This window comes from Dermacentor silvarum, chromosome 11 (assembly GCF_013339745.2).
Source record: "Dermacentor silvarum isolate Dsil-2018 chromosome 11, BIME_Dsil_1.4, whole genome shotgun sequence".
In the NCBI taxonomy this organism is placed as follows: domain Eukaryota; kingdom Metazoa; phylum Arthropoda; class Arachnida; order Ixodida; family Ixodidae; genus Dermacentor; species Dermacentor silvarum.
Window position 1 is genome coordinate 106,726,316 of NC_051164.1, and position 26,862 is coordinate 106,753,177.

General features: G+C 47.3%; 1 protein-coding gene across 3 annotated transcripts in view; it reads left to right on the top strand.

Moving 5' to 3' along the window:
• Positions 1-2,088, top strand: part of LOC119433508 (uncharacterized) — a 47,930-nt gene extending 45,842 nt beyond the window's left edge. For all 3 annotated transcript variants that reach the window (XM_049658850.1, XM_049658849.1, XM_049658851.1), the window contains 2 exons: positions 772-1,170; positions 1,998-2,088. In XM_049658850.1, coding sequence (XP_049514807.1) covers positions 772-1,170; positions 1,998-2,051 — 453 coding nt within the window. In that variant the 3' untranslated portion in view covers positions 2,052-2,088. The remainder of the gene's footprint in view (positions 1-771; positions 1,171-1,997) is intronic.
• Positions 2,089-26,862: the final 24,774 nt, after the last annotated feature.

Consider the following 26,862-nt stretch of genomic DNA (forward strand, 5'->3'; position numbering starts at 1 on the left):
TGGTACAACGCAATCATATGGTTCCCATAAATGCATGTTCATCAAGTGTGGGTGTATAGCCTAGTGGTTATAACGCTCGCCTTTGGACCGTGGTTACCCGGGTTCGAATCCAGCCTCGCCAACAAGGCTTATTTTATTTATTACTCTCGCTCTCTGTCAGTCTCTTTCTTTCTCTCTCTGCACCTCCTCTCCTCATGCTTCATTTTGGCCGGTTGAATCGAGTGACAGACAAAGTTTTTCGCGTTTAGGTAGCCCAAGAAAGGCTATCGTCTTTAAAAGCCATGTGGTTCATCTACCGTCGATATGATAGCAACTTTTCTCCGTCTTCTAAACTTTCAGAGTTAAATCTAACTACTCTCAGCATCCGTCGCAACATAGAATCTCTAAAGCTATTAAACTCATTAATTAACCTATCTAACACGTCTTGCCTTAGTACAAACATAAAATTTGCGGAACCTTCCTCATCTAGGAGGTGTCACCATCTGAATATTGTGCAATATCGGTCATGAAATGATGCATTTAAGTATAGTTTTTACCTTTTAACCATTGAATACATGGAACTCGCTGCCTTGTGCCATTCGTTACCCTCCGTTGGACGATTTCTTGCCTAAACTTAAGTATTATTGATCTATCTTTGCTGCTTATATTTGCACTTTGTGTACGCTCTACAGCTGCATAATGCTCCACTCCTGCCATAGCCCTAATAGGGCTGCCGTATGTCAAAATAAATAAATACAGTATAGTGACTGACACCGACTCCATCTGTGGCAGGCTGTGCCGACTTCCTTGCTGACGTCGTCGCTCTCCGACGAGTTTCTCTCCTCGCGGGTTCTAAGCTGTGGTTCCTTCGAGCTGCCTCCAAAAACCTCGTCGCCTGAGAGTGACTGCGACGTCACTTGCGTCGGGGCCGGCGACGCCCGGCGGCCATCTCGCAGAGCGACGACGAGAACTACGAAAAAGACTTCGTCGTCTTCGACCAGGACAGCACGTGCGCGCGTCGGGGTGGACGATTCTCGAGAAGGCGACGATGACGAAGAAGGCGCTTCCAGCGACGACAGCAGCGCGGTGGGTGACGGCGCCGGCGGAGACGCCTCGCCCAACAAGCGCCAGCAGATTTTGAAGCGTCTCAAGGAGCACGGAGCGGTGCTGCCCGTAAAGGGCGTCGACATAGTAAGTAATACATATTTACCGACTTATTATTATTAAATGCTATTATTTTACTGACGTTTCGGCCGGTGGTCTGGCCTTCATCGGAGTGAATGAGAATACGCAAGACGTTCGTTCCCAAGGTGTCGGAAAGTCACGTGGAATTGCCACGTGTCCTCACCGTTGACGAAGCGGGAGAAACAACAACAACAACAACAACAACAACGACAACGACAACAACAACGACAACGACAACGACGACGACAACGACAACGACAACAACAAGATGTCTAGATTCGCACAGGGGGCATGCGACACAACAGCGGCTCCAGAGTGAAAAAGAGAGGATATGCGGACAATGTCGGGACGATGCAAGAACGTTTTAACATGCGTCGGCAATAACCACATTGTTCTAATCAGAAGACAAACACGTGAGTTTCCCAGTGCTTTCATTAACACCCGAGGCGGTGGTAGTAAAGACAAGATAGAACTCGTGAAGATAGTACCACGATCGGGAAAAACATGTTAGTGAGTGTGGACTCGGACATTTATACGAAAACGTGCCGTGTATACAGTGCTCCGTACTTTGCATATGTTATCGTCCTATTGGAATTGTGACGTCATTGTGACTCGGCGTTCGTATCGTCTTTTGTTGAAATAACGTTTTTCTAAACACGATTTCGCTTCGCCGACGCAGTTATCGCTCGAGGACGTTGAAGGTCGAGTGAACGATGAGACATATAAGGCTTTCGCCTTAATAAATGAATTGTGACGTGGTGCGGTGGTGGAGTAGTAGCCTAGTGTTGTCCTTTGATGCCGTAATAACGTTCTTTCTCTTTCTATTTTTGCAGATTGAGATCTCGGAAAAGGCGAAACAATTTCGCGCAAGACCAATGCTCAAGTGATTCGTCTTAATGATCAACTAAAAGGAATTTCACCATGCGCACGTCGTTTTGACGACCACGGAGCGCCGAATTATTGTTCTGCGGCTTGTGACAGTGTCGTAACCATCGGACTTTTCAGCAGAAAGTTGGTGGTTTTATTTCATAAAACAAAGCTGTCTGGAGTGTCTCGTCTAAGTTACCGGATGTTTCAATCACGCGCCTATTTGAAATAATAATTAAAAAAACCCGAAGGAACATGCGAGTTTTAGAAGACGATATTCAAGAATATACCATATTCATGTCATTAATCAGGTGACTGATAACTTAAGCATATAGCTAAAACTTCTGGTTGAGTTAAGAAACCTCGGAAGTTGAGAAGGGACAACCTCGACACATGGGCCCTGTAGCATACACGAACGGATGCTGTCGGGGACTGCGACACACGCTGGACCTTAAGATGGGATCACCTTGTGTGTGAGCTTGCAGCAGCAAGCACCCATTAAGTCGTGAAGGTGAATAGTCATTACGGTGTCTATGCCCTACGAAGCCTGGCCTCACAACTCATCAGTCACAGAAAGCCATTGGAGCTCTTCTACAGCACCTGAAGGCGACAAACTTGAGTGCCCGACTTTAGATATGCTGCACCTGGCTTAGTGCACTTGAAAGTGCGATCAAGATTAGTCTCATCTCTGTCTCTCTCATTCCCCCATCCCTTTCCCACGTGAAGGGTAGCAAACTGGACAAAGTCTGGTTCACCTCCCTGCCTTTCCTTCCTCCCATCTCTCTCTCTTCCCCCTCTTTATGGGTGCTGGCTGCTGCTGTCTTACAGAGTAGACCCAAGCCCATTACCCAGTACACACTACCCCACCACCACCAACCACAATACCACACCACCCACTAGGCCCCTACTCACTTCCCCGGCCGTGTGTGACCTGGGGCAACCAGAAGCAAGAACTAGACAAATATGCAACAGTGAATAAGTCAATAACAGAAGCGGAGGTAAACGGCATAGCTGGAAACCGAGCCATGTCCGTCCTCTGGCTCAACGTCCAGAGTCATTATGGTCATGCTGCCAGCATCGAAGCTCATCACGTGTTGCTCGAAACGAACATTCTCGCATTGTCGGAGACGTGGAGACTGGTCGCCGCTTTCGAGCTGGCTAGTGTGTCAGTGGAAGGCGTAAGTGCGCTAGGTGTGCCGGCGTGGCAATTTATAAGAACGGCCTCTCGAAGCCGGCCAGGTGGAGTCGTTGCTAGTACCTGGCAGAGAGGCCGCGATTTCATCGCAGGTGGTGCGCGTGATGGATGGGTTGCACGAGTAAATTGTGGGGACATGGACGTCGCGTTCACTGCCCTCTGCAACGATTCGTCTGATCCCTAGCTATGACAATGGCTACGACAATACGACGCTATTCGTCTTCGCCGTAGAGTAATGGCAACACATGAAAACCAGAAAGCCGGTCGTTACCAACCTACACAGAAGACGTATTCGGTATGCGTCTTGTTAACTGTCACCTTGTAGCCAGTCATCGATGGCAACTGGTGATGCGAATGACCACGTGTTTGCCAGAAGGATTGACACGTTGAAGTTGCCTTTCTCGTTGTGTTCCATACTTCGCGACGCAGTGTAAGAAACCACGTGACATGTGTACAATGTCTAATAAGTTTAATGCACATTCGCGTCCCATTAAAACGCACGCTGCACCTAGATCGAAACATGTGCATTTCTGCGTTAAATTTGCATAAACTTCGCATTAAATTGGTGTCGTGTTAGTAGACATTTGCAGAAAAAATTACATTGCATGTGTGTCAATTCCCATGAATATTTATATCGTTAATGTTACGTTTTCAACACCTTTGTTTTATTATTTGCGCAAGCATAAACGAAAGCTTCGCTTAACAACGATTCGCAGATATTAGTGGGATTCACAAAATTTTGTTTTTAATGACATGTCTAGAGATTTGAAGTTTCGTTAGTCAACCTATTAACTACACTGAAGTGAACGGAGCAGCGTTCCTTCGTCCGTCTCCTTCGCTTGTCCTCGAAGCTGGCTTTCGCGTAGGCGCTGCTCCTTAATGGTCACACCTCGTCACGCCAACCTCGCTGTAAGCGACACGAACACCGTCGCACAGCAGGGGCGGACACGTTAACAACAGGCTCTCGCGAGGACAACGACTCGCGCGGTTGAAGAGAAAGGAAGAAAATAAATTCTCACCTTTGCAACAGCACCTGTCAGTCGTGTCTGTGGACAGGGCAGCGCGCAGGCGTTCGTTATAGAGGGCGAACAGCCTTTTACGTGGTACATATGCTGTCTCGGCAATACCGTACAGCGCCGTGTAAGGGTGTGGTGTGCTCCCAGCAGGTTACAGTGGTACTGCGCAGCTCAAAATATCACCGAGTTCTGGCAGTACGTACATCAGATTGTCGTTACTTCGTGACGAGTTTGATAATTATTGATCGACGCTGTCGGCTTGAAAATTTCGCACTGCTGATGGGAGCATTTCCAGTAATGTTTTGTGCAATGGTGCGAATAAGCACATTTACTCTAGTGTACGGAGTGAAAGAACTGCTTAATATGACTCAAAATATCTATCCATCCGTCCATCTGTCCATCCGTCCATTCATTGACTAAGGATGTCGTCGAAATGAAATTGAAAACATAAATCTGAAAATTGTGTGTTTGAATGCGTGTGCAAGCTGGAGGAAGGTTCATGAAAAGGAAAATTGTCATCAACCCGACGGTTATAACAAGTTAAAAAGGAAACCCCCACTATGAATGTTTCTTCAACTGCGAATGTCGCCTTGCGAAAAACCCGTACGGGTTTCCTTTCGAGCTTCGTGCTCCATTTGGGCGGATGTCATTTTTTTCCCCTTCAAGTGTAGGCATTCATCACCCCCCCCCCCCCCTTTTTTTTTTTCTTGCCTCCCTTTCTACAATGTGCCGCATATCCTAAATTGTTTCTTTGGCCAGTGAAACCAAAGTAATTACTAGCTGTCTTACCCCTCCACGCTGTGATGCGAACGCGCACTAGAACCACTTGTGCCGTTATTTGAAGGCAGACCGGAGACGGTCGTCTATAGCGTCTCCAGGCACCGATTTGCATCCAACAGCGGGCGTCATCAGAAGACGGCGCTGACGCTATAGCATAAGCCACGTGTTTGCATGTTGCTGTTAACAGATCTAAGATCTGAATGCACATATATCGCAGATATATATATATATATATATATATATATAAAGAGAGAGAGAGAGAGAGAGACAAAGGAGAGGAAAAGCAGGGAGGTCAACCAGACGAGCGTCTGGTTTGCTACCCTACACTTGGGGGTAAGGGAAAGGGGGAGTAGAAAGAGGAAGAGAGGGAGAATTTACACAATTTGTGCCTTCTTTGGGCTAAGCATCAGCTTTGCCTGTCCCTGTTCTAGAGAACAGACGACCAGCAGCAGTGAACGCATCCGGCGCATATAGGCAGGCGATGCACTGAGCTGAGGTATGTATGTATGTACGTTCATGTCTTTTGATTGACCAACGCCCTTTCGAGGATTAGCAGCACTGCATGCTTTTGGTGCGCTAAGGTGCGGCAACGGTACAGACGGCCGTTAAGGGCAGGGAAGGGCTGTTGTGTGACCACCGAGGCAGGAAAGAAAATAAATAAACGAGACAGCGAGCCCACCGCCGGGTGTAATGAGGGTGTGGTGCGACGGCTGTCGTGTGCTACGTCGTCCATCGTCTCGCGTGTTCTCGTTGTTATCTCGTTTTTTCTTGTTCTTTTTTTTAATGCACGAGGTCACCGTTGCGCCATGCCCCGTACCTGCTGTAAAACTTGTCCTCGCGGATGATCCATTTTGTGACCGCGACTGATCGCACTTGATAAGCCACGAAATGATGATGAAGATCGATCTCTTCCTATTGCTCCGCTTTCATGCGTGTGCTTTTGCGGTGGCAGTGGGTGCTTTAAGCGTGAAACTACCATCGAGGTGTCATTAATAAAAGAGTGATGTACGGGTTCCAGCTTAAGAGAGTCCCTAGTTTAAACCAAATTATTGAAAATGATAAAATAGAAACTAAAAGCGTAGTAACTCCTGGTAAAACTTCACTGAACACGGAGAAAAGAACATCAAGATGATGTCAATGAGAAATGCATATATGTGTATGCATATGCATATAAATGCATATATAAATTAATGAGAATTCAATGAGTTTTATTCTTATTTGGCAGTCTGTCTGTTTCCTTAGCTGTTCACTGCGGAAGTGGTTTCAACTGCGCATGCATGTAATACACCGCGCTGCAAAATGGCTTCACTAACGCGTCGTTGAAGCAAGCGCTTGTGTCCCTTTGTTAGATTGTTTGCTCTCAATGTTTGCAATATAACTTCATTCATGACGGACACACACATTCTACAAAAGAGTGTCCCATTTTTCGAGTTGTGGCCTTGGAGCACGCGTTCGCCAAGAACGCCTTCAGTCACTACATCCTAACGTGCGAAAAAAAAAAAAAAAAAAAACGTCCTTCAACGAGCACTTCTTTTGCTCTATCTATGCGACCAGCAAACGCAAGTAACCCAAAGCAGTTCGCACCGAACCCGTTTTTGAAGCAGCTACACACGCTGCCTGCGACAACTGGAAGAACAATATGAACGTAGAACTCACTGCCCCTTATAGGCTTCGTTTAACCTAAAACATGGAGGGTTGTTACGTGCTTCTAGTCCCAGACCTACCAGAACGCTTACTCCAATTGTTTGGTGCTTTCAGGTTCTAAGATGCAAGCGCTGGCCGTACCTGCACGAAACTCGCTTTTTTTGGTCTCGTTATCTCAGAATTTATTTATTCATTTATCACAACATTTACAGTGCCCTGACAGGCATTACAGTTTAGCTAAAATGATAGGAATAACCACAATCTATCCTAAAAAATAGGTCAGTATAAGGTGAGCATAAACTCACCTTAAGCTATCACTGCTAAAAAAAGACCCTAAAAGGATAACGTACTGCGAAACTTTGTGCTATTGCGCACAGATAGAACCATTTTTCTTTTTCTTGGCGGCTCACTTGTTGAAAGAAAGCTCGAATAAAGCAGCAGGATTGACAGGCGCCGGTTCTTGCGTGTTTCCGTCGCAGACCAGACGAGCTGCCGAGTCATGCATCGAAGCCACGTGATCGTAGCTGCGTTTCTTTGTAGCCACCTTTGTAGCGCCACCTTTGCAACGCAGATTATGGAAGACACACTTTTTACACTGTCCGAGTGCTTCGAAGCGCAGAATTCATACTATGAATAGAAGAAACAAGTCCCACCTTATAGTGTCTGTCACGCGCCCCGACTACAGCGTTTCATTCAGCACGACAATAACAATAGTACGTGAGTTTCTCTAAATTTCGACCTATCGCTTCGAACAACGTTCTGGTTTCTTATGTTAGCGTAATCTGTAATCACAAGCTTCCTGTACGCCAATGGTTCGCCTCATTCTGCCTCAAATTTCTCCCATCGTAAATATTTAGAAAATCACGAACAGAACTGCTTGAAATATCAGACATAATCAACCATGGCGAGTGTTGGTGAAAAAAAAAATGCCATCTCGATCTAGCGACGCGCGTGATCAAAGTGTCGGGATTCAGTTGTGAACGTAAAACGTTCAATTTGCTTGAAAGGAATGTCTGCAGGCTAGTAGACTACGCAGCCATACGTTAAACACAGGTGAACAACAAAGAACTACCAAATAAACGAAGTGCGCCGTCTCCCTTAGCACAAGCCTGATCTTAAAAAGAAATCCATGATCCACACGGTGGATGAACTTGTGTAATATAGCGTCAGGTTTGGCTCTATAGTAATCTTAGTATAGAACACACCATGCTTTGAAGTAGTCATTCTACGCTACAGATATCTTGGAGTTTTGCTATCCTGTCACGTATGTAGTTTGTCTTTCCATTTCATGTGCCTAGCAGAAGCGGTTTTTTCGTATCATAACTTCGTCGTTGATAGCTTCCGCTCTTTGTGCCACTACTGCATGGTTTGGTGATCTTGAAGTTGTGGCTTTTCTTTCTTTCTTTTTTTTTGTGTTGGCTCTGCCATTCTTACGCTGTTTTTCAGGAGACGCGCGAGTTTCTGAAACGTCGCTTTCCAATGCGGCATTGATCTTGTTTTTTTTTCTTGCATTTATCACTAGACTACTGCCTTGCAATGTATGACGGATGCCAGCAATCTATAACAGGAGGATTCTCCTTAGCTAAAGCTAGTCCAAATTAGGTCTTTGACGTTTTCTTTGCGAGCAGTCCAAGATTTCTGGTTGGTTCCTTCCGAAATTGACTTCTCGAGCGCTTCACTTTTAGAATTGGAATACTGCGCGCAGTGTGCGAGGCGTTGCAGTACGTCAATAAAAGAGAGAACGCAACGAAAAATAAAGTAAACAAAGTATTACGTCAAAGACGCTTCTTCTTTGGACAAACGGGACTCCACCCGTCTCCTCAGGCGTCATTGCCGCCATTCCGAGAGCGAGAATCCGCTCTCTGAAGAGAGTCGTTGACCGAGCCAGCGCATTGGAGAAGCGGCGGTTATCGAGGCGACGTGATGGATAGCGGCTGGTCAGGATAGACAATAGCGTCGCGTCGAGGGCTACTAGACGCGTCGAGACAACGCCAACGGGATACGACATTGTTGACCGTGTGCCAAGAGAGCCGGCGCACTTGTCGCCGGAAAAGCAGGATGGATTCACGCGCTTTGTCATTGGTCGTTGCTTGCGGTGTCTCTCTCTCTCGAGAGAGATGCTCGGTTGTTCCTGGAACGAGCGACGGGTGAGGAGACACCGGAGATTGCCGCGCAGATGACCTCAACAGCGCTGCCGTGTAACCGTAGAGCTGCTCGTGTGTGGAGAGATGCACGGTCACGGGAGATGACGATTCGCCAGGTCTGGGAAGCGGAGTCTCGCGCGAGGCGGTTCGTTTGTCTTATTGCCTCACACTGGCCGTCTCTGGCTCGGTGCGGCTGTCTCTGGCTTGGTGTGGCTGTGGCGTTGGGCTGCCGAACTCGAGGTAGCAGGGTTCGGATTCCGACCGCGGCGATCGCATTTCAGCGCGTGCTTGTGTGTGTGTGGGTGGTCGGGGGGGGGGGGGGGGGGGGGAGGAGAGCGAAGAAGGTAGGAGGAAATTTTCCTCCTTCTGTTCTTTTTTTCATCTTTGTTTTTATTGGGTGCCGTCAACTTTCGAATTCTTTCTTACTCGTGTTTACTTTTTCGCATGTGTCAGGATATTAAGCTTCGTCATTTTATTTCTCCGTCAGTTTTTCTTACTCTTATTTTTTTTTGTTTTCTGCCTATGTAAGCATAGTGTGGTCGCAAGAAATTTAGCCGGAAAACAGCGCTGTGTACTCGTTTTTTTCGTGTTTCTTCTGTCCGTTGTTCGGCATAGTGGGCTATTCGCTATCGTGATTGAGTAACAAATTTGGGATTTTGGAATAGCTGACTGTGACGTAGCCTGCCTTCCCATGTTTCTAGGTCAAAAAAAAAAAAAAGAAAAGGGGGGGGGGGGCTGTAATGAAAGTCGTGTACTAAAATGTTCGCTTACGTTAAAGAGCCGCACATACTAAAAATCGAGATGTTTTGACTACTGCGAGTCTTGCAGTCCAAATGCTATTTTGCGACCTAAAGTCTCGCAATCTACGCTTTTGTTACTATACCTCATTGCCAGATTGGAGCCTGTGGGCGAGCAAGGTGGTGCCTACGGGATATCTCTTATGTAGAAAGTTCTTCTAGCTCCTATTTTCTGCGTTTACTTTTTTGATCAGGGAACGTTGAGAGAGAAAAACAACAACAACAGAACAAGAAGGCTACCCGCCGCAGCCAAATGTAGATATTGTGACGTAGTAAAGAAATATATTTAAGAAAAAAAAAAAGAGCAAGGTCTATCCCTATTTAAACAAGACCCATATGTCCCGTACCATAATACTATATGATCCTATCGGCTTATATGGCAACATACAAGATCCAATATATAGTTATATATGCTTATGGATACAGGGCGTATGGGCATACGGTATTCTTCAATAGGGATACGTCAGATCTGAACTATGCCAATAATTTAGTACTGTAACAGAGTGCAGCACACACGTCATACGAGGCGGGAGTGAATGTTTGAACTGTGAATGAATTTAAGAAGAACCTGGAGGGCCTTATCCCTAAATAGTGGGGAAGGATCACAGAGGCGATGACTTTATTAAGAAGCTAGAGATGTTAGCCTCGCTGACGATCTGGCGTGCTACTCCCTATTGCCTAAGAAATTGGGTGATGCAGATTTCTTGTAATGACGCATATTGGAGAATGATGCATTTACAGTCCAGATCTAGCAGTTTACGTGCACTTGCATACCCGTAGAATACGCCTCATGAGAACGCCGTTCATATTTATTTATCTATCTACCTAAACTGCAGGTCCTACTAGGGCTCATGCAGGAGCGAGTGCTATCAACAAAACAACACAAAGAAACAAAACGCAAAGAACACAAAGAACAGTTCAACGAACCCTAATGAATAGATAAGTAAATAGAGAGTAGTCGTAACCGGTGCATAAATTTTATGTTCAGACCTATGCTGTAGTCCTCAGCTGGGACAGATTGATTGAATGAATGAATGAATGAAACATTAACCTCACAGGACGAACTGTTTTAAGTGGTGCAACGCCCTAATTTCGTAAATTCATTCAATTGTTTGAAAAAATGTCACAGTTTCGCCCTAAGGGCGATGCAATGAATGCGATAGCAACACAGCAATGTCATACGAAGTAAGGTGAGCGGCTTTGGTAGCAATATGAATTGTAGTAAACATGAGCTGATTAAGTAAGCAGGTGTGCTGCGGCGTAAGTAGACCGACATGAAGAGAGACTCGATGACCACGAGAAGGCGCGTGTGAAACGGTGGTGTTGATGAGAAGCGCTTCCCGTGGGCAGCGCGTGCGAAGGGACACACCTGTAGTGCTGCACTACCAATCCGGGCAGCATTGCATGTGTAGCGTGTGTTGGAAAATGTGGCCCGACTATTACTAACTGAATGAACAAGCGTGGTGTGAGCGCGCACAAACAAGCATGAATAGATCACACTGAATGACTGCAGACAACGACTGTCAAAACGCTGGCAGCGAGCGCATACGTTGCAGCGGGCGAAGGTACGTGCGGTCTATCGCTTCAACGGAAACTGAGCGGCGAATGCGGCGAATAAAGGTCAGATCCGTGTGGCGATAAGAGACGGTGCGGGCGAGCGAGCGACGAGCGCGGTTGTTGGCAGAGTAGAATTGCGCCCCCCCCCCCCCCCCCCCCCCCGCGCTTCCTCCGGCGCTGGCTTCCCGCTTCCTTGCTTGCGCGTGGGTGATTGAGTGCGTTCGCTCTCCGTGAGCTTCTCCGTGCGTTCGCTCTCCGCTCTCCGTATGCCCGAGCTTCCGCTCGGGCATACGGCGCGCGGCGAAGATTTTATCTATAGGAAACTTCACGGCGACGGCGACGACGACGGCGACGGCAGAAATCCGGTTGAAGTGTCCATATAATTGCTATCGCAATAAAAGGATTACAGCGTGGCTAAACCAGCCCAGCCTACTCGAATAAACGCCGGACTTGGCTACTGGTCATTAGCTACTAATCGGCTGCAAAAGATGGACCATCACCCTTACAGTGAGCTTCTGTTCGATATACATTTACTATGCGATTCCTGTACTGGTTCAAGGAAGAAGGCATATTTAGCAGAAAGGATTCAACTTCCGAAAACGGCTTACATTTCTCGAGATGCTACTATACGTTCGCGTCCCTTAACGCGGAAGTGCTATGGTGGATAACCCAAAGCCGATGTGCTTAGCTGTCGATAGCCTTAGATTCAAACAAAAAGTGCAGCGAAAATTTTGGTCCGAGCTTTTATTTCGTTCACTTTTCGAGCGGGGTCTTCCGGCCTAGTCGACTCCCGAGAAGGCCAGGGTGGGAGACCAGTGAGTGTCTTTCTTTGTTCATTCATTCATTGTTGTTGTTTTTTTTCTTTTCTTTATTCTTGCAATCCATCGTGTAGACTACCATATCGGTCATCTAAAGCTGACCGATCTGGAGTCCGACTCAGAGACGCTTCGCTATAACTTGTGCTGTCGTCGAACAAAAGCTCCCCCGCTGACTTTGCCGAGCCAGGTAGACATACTTTCAATCAGAGTAGAACTGTGCAGTATTTCAGGGGCTGCGATGCGCTGCACAGTGGGTTTGCTTGCACGAAGCGAACACTGCAGTGATGCGTTTGCGTTGCCTTTCTTTTCCACTGCATACTCTATAGAAAAAGCACGCGGGAATTCATGATGTTCTAGGTAATTACGAAATGCGCTTGCGTTATATTTACCACGCGGAAAGCACATTGCTGGCGCTCTATGTTGGTCTTAGCAATGATGACAAGGGGATGAAAAAATTGACAGTCACTTTAGCATATGCCAAAGAGAGTGAAGGCGAAAGTCTGCGCGCTCAAAAGACATTCAATTCATTACTTGACATTCTCATTCGAATGCATTGTTACTCCTTATTACTTGTTTTTTTCCCGATTTGAGTGCCCTAATTCACGCTACCTTAATTAATTATGCTTTAATTAACCTCGTTCTAATTAATACCAAAAGTCGAGCGTTCGACTCCCACTAAAGGTCGTGGCTTCGTGTGCCTTAATTAACTCTATCGTAATTAACACGATGACGACGGTGACCCGCGCACCATCACAATTGCTGCGTGTGCGTTTGCATATAGGTAAGACGCGATGCCGGCTCACTGTAGTAAGCAAATTACTGCACCGAGTCGTCATCGTGTGCGATTTCACTTCGATGACATGGTTTGCAAATTCGACGACATACGTTTCAATTAGGTTATCAAATTGATATAATTGGTAGCGATTTCTTGTAAGCGCCATTACTGATGACTTACTGATGACAAGTATACGAAGCATAGCTCATCCTTCGTTTTTTTTTCGTTTTTTTTTTGTTCTGTGTGCACTTATTGCATATGGCGCCACTCGCAATGGGTTACGAATTATTTGGGGTAGGATAGGAAAAGAATGGCTGAAGTCATAGATAATTGGAGATAAATAAATCAGAATATTTACGAAAAAAAAGCCTACTTGATTTATCCTGGTTAGCAAGCTTCCTCTGTAGCTATTTGATGTAGCTTGTTCGAAACGAGAAACATAAAAAGAACAGTGTAAGAGAAAGTGGGGACACTTCTCTTCTTCTTTCTTTATGGCAGTGGACGAAATTTGACTGATAATGAAGACTAACAAGGTAACCATGATCACAAGAACTAGTGTAGTTGAATGGAATGAGCAGAAGACCCCTAATGGTGCGTTCTGCGCTATTGTGTTTACGTCGGTACCATTGTTTACCGTCCTCATGCGCACCTTCTGTAATTTCCTAGTTTGAATAAATTCGTACTTTTGGAAGTTATCGATAACTAAAGTGAGTGAGTGAGTGAGAAAGATAAAGGAATGAGAGGAGTTCATTGAGAGAATATCTACAGTGGCTGCGCGTAAGTGAACAACGGAAAAAGGAGCTAAACAGGTTACAGGGATGAAAAAGAGAAAACAGAGAATACAGAACTCTCTGAAGCAAGTCAGGGCGCTGTCACACACAGTCTGTTAAAGCGTCACACAATCTCACACGCCGTGTCAAAGTGAGTGTCGCACTCACACATGCACAGCGTCACAGAGTCACCGTCTTTCACACAATCCTGTCTGTTTTAGCAGGCGTTTACTAGTCGCGCCATCTGATATTTAGTGTTCTGTAACATTGTGCGCTTGATATAACAGACCGCAATGCCGGTTTGGTTTCTTCTACGTATCCTCAATGTCAGCTACCGCAGCTGCCGAAGGGTAAGCTTCGTGCGAATACCCTCACCTTCTCGCCCGACCGACTCGAGTCATAGTTTCTGTATCGCTGCACGCTTTTACCGGGGCAAAATGTACAGACCGCGCAAGAATGAGAACGTCCCATTTCGGAGGCAACAAAGGCACGATCCTTCGCTATCGACCGGAGAAGAAATTTGGAAGGTTGCGTCGGCGTTATTTTCGTTGCTCGTGCCTTTGTCGTACTGTCTCACGTGAATCGTTCGGCGTGGTGGGGGGGATCCTGGCTGCCGTTCGGTGGATTGGAGTCGCGATAGAGTTCTGGATAGGAAAGCGGTTTCATTGTGGCCGGGTGGTGCAACACCGCTGTCTTCGAGAGGCCCCCGGATGCGAAAAGCGGTTTCATTGTGGCTGGGCGATGCGACGACGTTGCTGCAGCTTCGCGAGCGCACGTGACGTCGTGACGCATGGTCGTACGACGCCACCGCGTATGATTGTGCTGCTCGAGCTACTTTCCTTATTCGCGCCGGATCGTTATTCACTTCACCTTATTCCCCGAGCACTACGTTGCGTTTTACTTCTCTGGGCGGATGCTGCTACATCTTTTCGAGCACGTTCGTGGAGTTGTCTTTTTTTTTATTTGCGGACGCCTGCGTGCTGTATACCTTCTTTAAGTTTCGTAATATGATAGTAGATGCTTTTCTATTTGTTGATTAGACTCACGTATGAGTCATGCGTTCGGAGCAGCTTAGCCACTTTTGTAGCAGACATGGCTATAGGTATACGCGGCCGTGAACGCTCAGTAGCTGTATGGCGTTGCGCTGCTTAGCGCGAGGTCGCGGTTTCGACCCATGCCACGGCAACCACGTTCGGATGGGGCTAGAGTGCGAGAAACGTTCGTCTACCGTGCGTTGGGCGCAGGTTAAAGAATCGCGGTTGGTCAAAATTAAAGCGGAGCCTCCCCACTAACGGCGTCCCTTATAAATCCACTGTTATAAATCCACGGAACGTTAAACGACAGTAATTAATTTATTTACCTAGGCCTTTCAAGTGTGTCGTTTCCAAGGCAAGCAGTCCTTGTAGTTTTCGCAGTGGATAAATCTTTCGCGCTGGCTTTGAATTTAGCGATCTTCTTTTCCTGGTAGCGGCAGCAGAGGGGGAACTAACTTCCGGGTCAGCCTGAAGAGGAACGTTTACTCGTCTTTGTGCGTCGACAAGACGTTCCTTTTTAACTTTTATTCCCTGTACTGCGTCTGTGTTGACACTGCACCTTAAGCCTGCGTGACGTAGCAAGAAGCCGGAGCCAATTAACTTCGGATTACTCGCATTTAGGAACCACTGAGGCGTCCGCTACGGGCCCCGTGAAGCTTAGAAACCCAATAACTCATCTCTCTGTTTATAGAGCACCTGAGTCAGCCAGCAGTGAAGTGTTTGCTGCAGATATTATGAAAAGGCCTTTTCCGCCTTTTCTGTTCTGGATAAGCGCAAACGCCACCCAAAGGTGGCCCATGCGAAGCGATACATAACGCCGAAAGATCCAAAAGCTTTGCAGGAAAGGGTCCCTGTGAAAACGCCTTGCCGGTTTTCGTAGGCAAAGTTCGGTCGTTTTGTTGGCTCCAACTACTTGTACTCAAGAGAGAGTCGCAGAGACGCCGTATCCTGTGTTAGCACGTACTATCCAAAATGGGGGTGTCTGCCGTCAAGCTATGCGGAGTTCCAAAACTTCAAAACGTTTCCTATCCTAATACTGTTCTTGATTAGCCGGAACCCTCGAACTGGGAAGTCTTAAATGTACTGACAAAGAGACAGATGTAGAGAGGGAGATAAATCTTCTTAATGAATAACGCAGAGGTTTGCCTGGTGGCATGCTTAGCTTGCTACTCCATTATAAGAACAGCGCAACAGCGGACGGAGGACTAAAAGAGCGAACACAAGCGTCCGTCCGCTGTTGTGCTGTTCTTATAATGGTTTACTAACTAGGCCCCCGATCGCACACATTGATTCGCTTCCAGACGATCAAATGAAATTACATGCGCAGTGGACGTCACAGATACGCAACACGCAAAAAACAGTTATGCAGATTCGACGCACATCTTAGAATCTATGCGAAGCGAAGCTTCCGTAAACCGCCATAATCAAATGCTATAAATTTGGCCATTTCATTTGTGCGTCTTTGGCGTAAAGGAAACCGGCGCGCGCGCGCATGCGTACTCGAGCACCAATGCTACGCAATGTGACACACGCGGCGATCATGTCGAAGAGACAGTTGGCGTTATATCAAGATAGAAGAATACGTGCGATTACTTGAAGGACATGTATGACTTAACATTGAGTTTCAACCAGACTGGTACCAGTTCTTGATAAGTTGCTTGCCGTTGCCAGTTTTTTTTAAAGTTCAGAGCTACTTGTAGTTTTTTGTGTGGGACATGGTGTGCTGGACGTGATTTATAGGTCCTTTCTAGGCCATGAATACGAGATGTGTTGGCTAGCGCTTGCTCGTTTCTCTCGTAGAGCACGTTTCTCGCATACAACCTGTGTACACGATGCAATAAATACCATGCAAGAAAAAAAATAATCGGCCCTTCCACTCCGTGAAGATGGATCACCATCACAACAAATGGAGGGTATACGTACCCATTCACAGTGCTGAACGCAGGTAACGCAGGCCTTGATTAAAGATTCCTTACACGTAACGTAAACTCTATTCCCCAAGGTCTTCTCCACTGAGTAGCGTAATGTTCATTCAACACTTCCAAGGCATTGTGTCGCTGTTCATCGGAGCGGATCACACTGATGAGGGACAAGTTGTTGTCGAACCACGAACGCTTGCGTTCGATGTCTCGAGTTTGATCGGCGGCGTGGTTAGCAGCATCCGCTCGCCACTGCCGCTTGCGATTCTTCAAAACTGAATTGCTTCAAAATAAATCTGTCCGTCACATAAAACAATGAATGGCTCATACCCCGTTAAGCAATGGCTCATACCCCCGTAAACGCGGCCTCCCCATCACGACGACGACAGAAGAGAAGTGAAATGCTACGCTGGAATGATGAGTGGCAACGGAGACAGCTGTGGAAGAAGACGACGACGCTCGAGCCATTGCTGATGATGATAGTTTCTGCGAACAGACACGGACGTTCTTCGCTTGTAAAAATTGTGGGCTAATGGTTAGCAGGCCCCGATCCTAAAGCACAGCTATGTGCTGTCCATCGGGCCCGCGACACAGCAGTAAGGCTCGGCCTTTCTGCACCGACGTGGGAGCAGCCCGCTACGTGCTGACGCGGGTTCCGAAGGACCTTAACAAAGCTTTACCATACCATAATGGTTAGAGACTTGCACTGGGGGACCGAGATTGGATCCCACCATCGGGTACTTAATTCCATGTTTTTTTTCTGTGGTTCTTTGCTTCTTTAGAAGTGTGAACTATTGGGCAAGGAAAGAACAGCATCCAGCACCCACGGTCAGGAAAGTGCCGGGAGGGATCGCACAGAAGGCTTCGCTTTCAAACACACCACAACAAGCAACACCCAAACAAACTGTATATAAGTATCTTATTGACACCTTTACGTCTAAGGAAGGCTAAATGTGTCTTCGTTGTGCGAGATGCACACGTTACATTATACATTCTATGGGTTAAGTGAGTGCCGTAGCTAAAGGCATCACAGCCTTTCATGAATGTCTGATGATGCTCGCTGAAGAGTACGTGAGAACTGTACATGAAATTGTCTATATACTGACGACCGGTCTAGTTGATAATGAATCAATATGAGGACGGTAGCGTGGCACAAAGCGAGTGCCAAGGAAAGAAACTGTACCCGGCAATGCACAACGCAGGTGCAAGATTAAAATGCGCATGCTTGCATGGAGAGCTGAAAGACGCAATATAACGAGGAAGGACCTGATCGATGGCTACCCAAAGCTGCTTCTACCCGTCGCATGCCATTCAGTAAGAACAGATTTTGCGTCGGCCCTAATCTACCTTTTGTACATAAGATGTACGTATGCCGCTTACGAAAGTTGTTTCACATAGTATGTATGTCGCACGTATCCAATTGTTCTCATACTTGCGGCCTTTCCAAATGCCATTTTTCTACCTTTTCAGGTAGAAAATGGCAACATTAAAGTTACAGGGCTCTTTAAGGGATGCTCGGGAGCCTTTTAACTAGCATTGAATATACAAGCACTGTATCTCGGCTCACTGCGGAGGCTGAATGTCATTGGTAGGGCACTTTAGGAAACACGGGATGCCTCTTCGCCCGTACGAATGAAGCGGCAAAGATGTCATTCTAGGCGGATACACCTGCAAAAATTAACGTCACAAGCTGGGATGTAATACAATACAAGCTGGGATACATAACAATCTGTCATGTAATAACGTCAAGATGACGTTATTACTAGTGAGCGTCCAGCACAGGGGTCTAGTTATATAAATGATTTGGCCACGCTTTGGATATTCGTTTCAGGACATTTCGCTGCTCAAAAATCAGGTGTAACGTAGACAGCAGATGATGGTAGACTGAAAGAGACATCGCCGCACTAATTAATCTTGAATTAATCTTGAACTAATTAATGAACTAATTAATTGAACTTCATGCAATCCGCAGCTTCCATTTAATTGTAAACAGCTTTCTTAGTATGACTTCTACCTTTGATCACTCGGCTCGGCTGTAATACTACTGAGTTGCAATGCCACGCCAAAGCTAGCCGCAGGGAACCAGTTGAGTGAGATTGAATGTTAATACGTATAACAAAACCTGCACATGCTCGGAATGCGTTGTCCTGCTTCGCCGCCTAATCCAGAAACTATTTCTGCGCTCATACGGGTACGGCGCCAACTCCGAACGAGTCAACTCCACCTTGCGGTTTTCTCCTCAGATTTCCGCGCTTTCACTGCCGATATGACACTAGAGGCGATAAAGTGGCGACTGGATCGCTTTCATCAAGAACCCTGGCGACATCAGTAGTGGTTATGACGCTCAAGTTCCAAGTGGATAGCACGGCATGGCGAAAACCTGAAACGATACCCGCAGAATAATTGGCTGTGCAACTCGGACTGACCCAGGTGTTCTCTGTCTTCGCTATCGGGCCTTCTGGTCTTCTGCCTTCTTCAATCTCCATCTCGAAGGAGCATCTCCATTCATTCGAGCCAAGTGGCACTCTATTCGCACGCGGCTGAATGGCTGCGAAAATGGAATTTTCGGTAACCGACTTTCGCGGGCACAGCGCACGGAATAAAAACTCATTACGACGCCCGAGAGGTTAACAATAGCACCCCCCTCTCCCCTCCGACTCTCCCACGGATCCTTTCCTGCGAAATGTATGGCGTTTGTTCTTGCCTGTACTTATTCGCTTTCATTTCTTTTTTTAACGCCAGAAGCCTCGGTCTCCGTGCGCGATAACATCGATACGTTTCTTATATACGTCCGGCTTTCAGCGGTGAACCGCTAAAGTTCTTGGTAAAGCTGGCAAGCGTGACTCCTTGAGCCAGGACTCGGCGCGAGCACCGAAGAGCGGCCACAATCTGCGCGCCTTTTCGATGATTTTTTTTGCTTCGTTTGTCAGGCGTTAAGATGGCTGTGCAAGTGATTTATAGGGTGCATGTTTCAACTTGCGTTACTGCGAACAATATATCGAAGCAAAGGGATCCCACACTCTCACCCTTAACTTTAAGCCCTCTTGAGGAGCCGCAGCTCGGGGTGAATTTAGTGCCGATAGTTTTTTCACTGCTGACACAGGAGTTATTTAGGTGACGTACACAGCTTCGCACTCCACAAGTCGGAAGAGTACAATGCTTTGCGTGGACGCTACTACGTTTGCTTGTATTCTTGAAATTAAGGGAAGCATGCCAGCCAGGCAAAAGCGAGAGTAAAAGAAGGCGTAAGCGGGCTGGGCTGCTCTTGTCGACACTTGTTGCTGGGGGCACGAATGATGTCGCAGAAAGTAATGTGCATCAGAGTAAAAGCGCACATTTAAAAGCATCTTACCAAAATGCGATTTACAGATGGAAATGGGTCGAAGATTATGTGCTTCTTGTTAAAGATAGACCACTTTAACCACTTTTATTGCGCAGTGATTTCCTACATGCTGGCAATACAGCAACAGGTCCCTAAACCTAACAAACTTGTAACATTGCAGGGAAGTCATATGTATAAGAACAACGAAAGCCCGATGAACAATTAGCACAGCCTGCCGAAGCTTAGAATAAAATAATTGCTGAAAAAGTTGTCGCAGTTTCACCCGAAAGGCGAAGCATCAATTGCGATAGCAACTTAGTAGAGAGCTATACGGAGTAAGGATAGTAGTTTTATCCGCTGTACAAACTTGGACATGCAGCAGCACCGGCAACACACAGCACTGTTGTTGACGCCGTCGGCGTTTTGCCCGCGTTCGCACAAAATGCGTGCGGCGTTGGTGACTGTTGCCGGAGCCTCTGATATAAATAGGCACTTGGTGCCGCAGCTAAGCGTCGCCTCCCTTCCCTGCCCCCCCCCCCCCCCCCCCCCCCATCGGCCTTTCGTGCGTCAGAAGAAGGCGCGTTTGCTCTACATATATGGTGATTGTAAAGGAGGAAAGAGACGCCTACTTCTGCAGCCCTTAAGGGAGCACGGCACAGAACGCGCGTTTGTTCTCCGCCGTGCGTTCACTCCCCGTGAAAGCGCGCGTCCATCGCGCCCTTTCACTCGCACATACAGCGTTCGGCGGCGCGCGGCGACGCTTTCATCTCCATTGACGTCATACGGAACCTCACGGCGACGGCGACGCCGACGGCAGAAATATGCTTTGGAGTGTCCATATAATTGCTATCGCAATAAAAAAATCTTCCTGTAGTACTCAGACACTTGCTTTCCGTGCCTTAATAAAAAAAATGTGAAGGCCCTAGCACCTTTTATATTATTTTTATTAATTGTTTGCTATTGCCCCGACGCGCGTAGGTCTGGTAGAAATGTTTCCTCGTAGCAGAATTAGGTTTTCTCGTACAGTCAAATTACAATCCGACGCCGATTGGTAAACAATCCGACGGCGAATCTGACGCCGAATGGTAAAGTCGTACTTCACCATTTTTTCTGACGGATTTCACTGTGAGAAATTCAATTTTTTGTTCACCAAAACCTTGCACCACGTGGAGGGCCTGTGCGGTCGATGTGGTTGGATTACTTTCTCCGTTACCTGCGATCACATGCCGGTTGCCGACGCCGGATTTTCTGCGACACGGGGCCCTAAACGCTATCGCGTGAAAGTGCGTAATAATTTCACATGCAGTTGCAGCTTCACGACGAAAAATATAGCGGAGATGCTTTATTAAACCGTTTAAGCATGTTTAGGTAGAGCCAGTGTCAGACGTTTGCGAATCTCGGGATCGGAGAAAATGTTGCATATCCTGGCAACTTATCACCGTAGCCAGTAAATTCGTACATCGCTATACGGTGTTCCCATATACAAGCAGATGTTCGAAATCCGAATGACAGGTTGAGTACCGAGGCTGCGGAAATATTCAGCTTCTTCTCTCAGCCGCCGCGTTCCATAAACTATTGACGCCTACTGTACGTTACCCTTTCCTTCTTCAATAGCTTTCAACTTGTCACGCGTTCATATTAAGCGAGGCGCTGATAAGTGCGCAGCCGATACAGTCATGCGCCTGAAAGTTCTGTTTTTCTGGCGCTTAGCTTTGCCAGCTCGCATCGCGAATGCCGTTCGTTTCGGCCCGATATTCGGAAATCTCGCCAAAGCCATTGTTACCGTTTATTTTTTTTTCGGCACCCGAGTCAGCGCTAAAGCTCGCTTTTTACTGCTTGCGTGCGCACCGGTTGGAAATATGACGATAGCGAAGTTCTGGTCGACGCCCGGTCTCCTATTACTGATGAAACGAGCTTCGAGCAGCTCGCAGCGCCGGTGAATGCGCCGCTCAGCGCGTCATTTCGAGGAGAACGATGACAGCCTGAATGGAGAGGATAACGCCGGGAAACGTGAGCGGCACCGATAAAACGAGAAGGAATTTAGTCCATATTTTTCGGGCTATGGCAAATGCGCGTCCCTATCGGCTACTTACGCCCTCCAGCGCAGACGTAGCAGCCGTAGCTGGCACCGGGGCATTCGACGACGAATTGTAAAAGCCTATCGGTGGAGCACGCGAGAAAGGCATTCACAAATGAATCCGCGCGTGACACTGCATCCATACCATCGCGCGACCCCTTTCTTGTACGTTATATTGCACGTCACTTTCAGTATCCTTTTCAAAGTTAAATCGGAAGTGAATACGTGAAATATTCATCCCGGTGCACGAAGAATCGAACGGAAGCGGTTTAAGCGTGTTGCCGTTAGCTTCAGTAAAAATTGACGCAGATTTTACCCGGACTCTTGTGTCGTCGTAGGCAACCAAAGGCACCGTCGAAGTGCGTTTTGAGTACGGAAGTAAAAATGGGATGTAGAGGGAGGCAGGGGGGGGGGGGGGGGTGAGCCTAAGTGCGCGGAAACAAAATACCGATGTTGTGAGAGGAGCGAACACGACGCATCGGGGCGATGTCGCGTTAACAGCGTCGACGTTTCAGGTTTCATATGCCGTAGACGCCGCGCGAACCTATTTGAAAAGTGTTTCACGACGGATGTAACAATGTGGTTGCCTGAAAAATTTGTGCGCATCTTTTTCGAGCAATGCTCTGTTCTTTGCTTGGGCCCGTGTTACAAGCGCCGTCGAGGATTTGCGAGGTAAGGTCGAATATTACAAGTATAGTGTTGAGACAGCTTCGCCTCGCAGGATACTCCACTTGGAGTACTCTTACTGCGCCAATATAAACAAGAAATTTGAGAAAAGGGATAAAGAAATACTGGGGCTGGCCTTCAAAATATTTTGTTGTGAGGGAGACGGAGAAAATTATTTTTGGGAGATAAGCCGAAGTGTGTGCACTATTGTGAAAGAACAACAGGTTTGTGTATGAAAGCCAGTAAGCTATTGCCACGTTTTAAGGACGGTTAAGAACGAAACGCTGCGAGAAGCGCGAGTTAAAATTCTAACTCTTTATTGGGCGAACTTGTGCCGAGAAAGACACGCAACACTGAAATCGTAATGTTTTCTGCGAGGACTGTCATCGGTCATCGAAAAAAAAAGTCACGGGTCAAGTCCATTCGCTATTTGTCCCCTCCAGTAACGAATTGCGTAGACTGCCGATGAGTGTGTGAAACATAACTTCGTGCCGAGCAGCTCGAGACTCCATTGAAAGTAAGTGAAGGTGGATAGGATGATGCTTTGTGTGTTTTCTAGTGAGTCATGGTGGTGGTGATGACGTCGCTACAGGCGGGGTTAGCTGTGCAGACATGGCCTGCAGTCGCTCAGCCTGAGCATCGGTTTCAGCGTTGAATATGTCACCATGCAGGGCTCAACCAGTCCAGTCTCTTCCATAAATTGTGAGAAGAATGCGCGACACTTCCTGGAGCTCTATCCATGATCCGTGGTCCTTCTCGTGAGTCATCGTAATTAGAGAGTAATTAAATATATATTTATTTCGCAGTCAGTAATCCTGCGTTCTTCACAAGAAGAAGAATATTCCCTGCTCAAAGCGCACACGCAAGTTATTTATTGGCTGCAAGCATTACGAGGCAGGAAAATTTAATATTTCGCCTTTGCCGACGGAACGCGACACGTTCAACATCCCGTCAAATATGATATAGTTCGTTCAGCAAAGTTCAACAAAGTTCAGCAAGTTCAGCAAAGCAAGCCTCGTACACGTGTGTACACAGTGACCGAAGGGGTTATACTTGTCTTGCCATTCATCCCAGAGTAATCAGTCGTGATCACATACATTCGAGAGTTTACAACGCTATTCGCGTTGCGTGCTCAATCGGATAAGAGACAAGTCTTTTTCGCTATGGAATTGGTGACTGCATTCAGCAGATTTTAGGTACAGTACGCGTCTCGTGCAACGTGCGATAATTTGACAGTAGCGATAGTCGGTAAAAAAATGGTCACCGAAAAAAAAGTGCAACAATGTACAGGGTTGACCATATCTAAGGTGAACACCTCATTAGTATTAAAGCCTGTAAAACTACAGCGTTTATTCTACTTTACGAGTGAAATGTTCGTTATACGATGTGTAATCATGGTGTCGATAAACACAATAATGATTTTTCGAATTATGTACTAAACATCAGCGTCTGTGATGTCTTGAATACTAATGAGATGTTCACCTTAGATGTGGTCGACCCTGTACGTGTGATGCCACCATTCAGATATTTCTGGTTCACTTGTCAACCCATCTTCCAGTAGCGCTGCAGTTGGGGGGGGGGGGGGGGGGGGGGGGGTCAGCAGGCACCCCTAGATGACAAGCAATTCCGAGGCTCCTGCTATATCAACTGGTTATTGGATACCTGGCGCATCCCGCTGGCATTGAGCATCCCACTGCGGTGGTTTACTGAATGTGGCATTAGGCTACTAAGAACGAGGGCCCGGATTCACAAAAGGTTCTTACGCTAGTAAAGTTCGTAAGAACAAGAACAGTTCAATAGGAACAGCTAACTTATCATTATCGAAGGCCGCTGACCAATCAGAAAACGTTCTCACGAACAAAAAAAAAAAATGTCACAGTTTCGCCCTAAGGGCGAAGCAATGAATGCGATAGCAACACAGCAATGTCATACGAAGTAAGGTGAGCGGCTTTGGTAGCAATATGAATGGGAGTAAACATGAGCTGATTAAGTAAGCAGGTGTGCTGCGGCGTAAGTAGACCGACTTGAAGAGAGACTCGATGACCACGAGAAGGCGCGTGTGAAACGGTGGTGTTGATGAGAAGCGCTTCCCGTGGGCAGCGCGTGCGAAGGGACACACCTGTAGCACTGCACTGCCGATCCGGGCAGCATTGCATGTGTAGCGTGCGTTGGAAAATGTGGCCCGACTATTACTAACTGAATGAACAAGCGTGGTGTGAGCGCGCACAAACAAACATGAATAGATCGCACTGAATGACTGCAGACAACGACTGTCAAAACGCTGGCAGCAAGCGCCTACGCCGCAGCGGCGAAGGTACGTGCGGTCTATCGCTTCAACGGAAACTGAGCGGCGAATGCACGGCGCATAAAAGTCAGAGCCGTGTGGAGATAAGAGACGGTGCGGACGAGCGACGAGCGCGGTTGTTGGCAGCGTAGAAGTGCACCCCCCCCCCCCCCCCCCCCCCTCGCGCTCCCTCCGGCGCTGGCTTCCCGCTTCCTTGCTTGCGCGTGAGTGATTGAGTGCGTTCGCTCTCCGTGATAGCGCGCGTCCCCGCACGCTTCCGCTCGGGCATACGGCGCGCGGCGAAGATTTTATCTATAGGGAAGATCACGGCGACGGCGACGACGACGGCGACGGCGACAGCAGAAATCCGGTAGAAGTGTCCATATAATTGCTATCGCAATAAAACTTTCGTGCATTTAGGTCGAGGTCCCGAGCTCGATTCTCGGCCATACCGTCCACATTCCGGTTGGAGGAGAAAGAAGAAAGCAATGGGTGAAGCAAATAGAGAATAAAAGTACAGGCACGGTGCGCCATTTTAACCGCGCCTGCCTAAGCCCAAAGTCTTCTTCTTCTTCTTTCTGGGGTTTTACGTGCCAAAACCAGTCTTGATTATGAGGCACTAAGCCCAAAGTCTGGCCAATAAGAAGAAATATTACAATTACAAGCGGCGTCCTCCAAAGTTTCATTGGCTATTCTTATCAGTGCTTCGCTGTTGAGCGCAATTGATCGTATCTTTTTTTTTCTTTTCAAGTTAGCCTCAGAGGTGTTGAGTGCAATTGTTGAGTGTGTTAAAGTCAAAGAAAGGAAATGTGTAAACATTGTCATTCGTTCCTTTGAATCATACAGTAGTATTTATGTAGTATGTAGTATGTACCTCACCACCACAACCATTACGGTGTGCCTCATAGCACGTTTGTTGGTTTGGGACAATAAATCCCTTAAAGTGATTTAACTTGTCAAATGATTTAGTTTCGGCAACCTTGGAATGCCAAAGATGTCCACTTACGGCTTCACCCTTTTTATCCGTTTATATTTGATCAACCTCGGTGCACATTCCGGCAGGAGTTTTCTCTTCTGCAGTTAGGCTACGCTGACGGCAAGTTGCGGTAATGTGCTTGTCGGCATGGCAACACTCAGCCACACCCAAGTAAACGGCATAGGATAAATGACAAATAAGGGCACAGTTAGCACGCAAAAAGAAAAAAAAAAACACGCCAACCTTGCAATCCACCTGACGCTCTGAAGCATCGGAAAGTTAATCTACGCGCGTGCTCGGGCCTACCAGAACTTCACGGCACAGTGGTCACTCGGCCGGCTGTTAGGGAGGGCGAGGTGGGTGCCTTGCAACACTGTTCCTCGCCGCTTGGCTTATTTAGAGTGCTGTGGGTGTGATCTTTGGCGGCTCGCCCTTCGGCTTGAAAAGAGCAAGTTTGAAAAGCTGCTGCCCGTGCCTAAACAGCGTGTTGCGAAAACAGCGGCGAGCCAATCTAACACTCGCACTACATTTTCATCAAGCCATAAAGAGCTGATGGAAAAGAACGAGGGAAACCGAGGAGCTCGACGTTTAGCAAGGATGTTAGTTTAATCAAACAGCGTGTTTTTTTTTAAAGCCGAAAGCATTACATGCACGATTTCGCGAAAATCCGGCGTCGTCAGATTTTCGCCGAGCGCTGGCACAAAAATGGCCGACGACGAAAAGAGACTGACATTGACTTCAAATTTCTCAGATAGGTTCCAGTAAACAAAGTAAATTAAGGGCTTTGAAACGAAAATTTGGTGCATTTCGGTCTCGGCGGGAATAGAGCCCGGGCCTCAGGGTTTGAGACAAGCACGCTTCTACGACCCCACGGCAGTTCCACGGCTCTGCCCACGGCGTTGCCGTGTTCGGACTGACTAAAGGTGTGCCTATAGTGCGTGCGTCATTGCACACGTCACGTCGCAGCCATCTGGCTGACTAAAGGTGTGGCCTAGTGCATGCTTCAATGGGCACGTGACGGCGCAGCCAATGAGGAGGAGGTGGCGCCACGTCATGA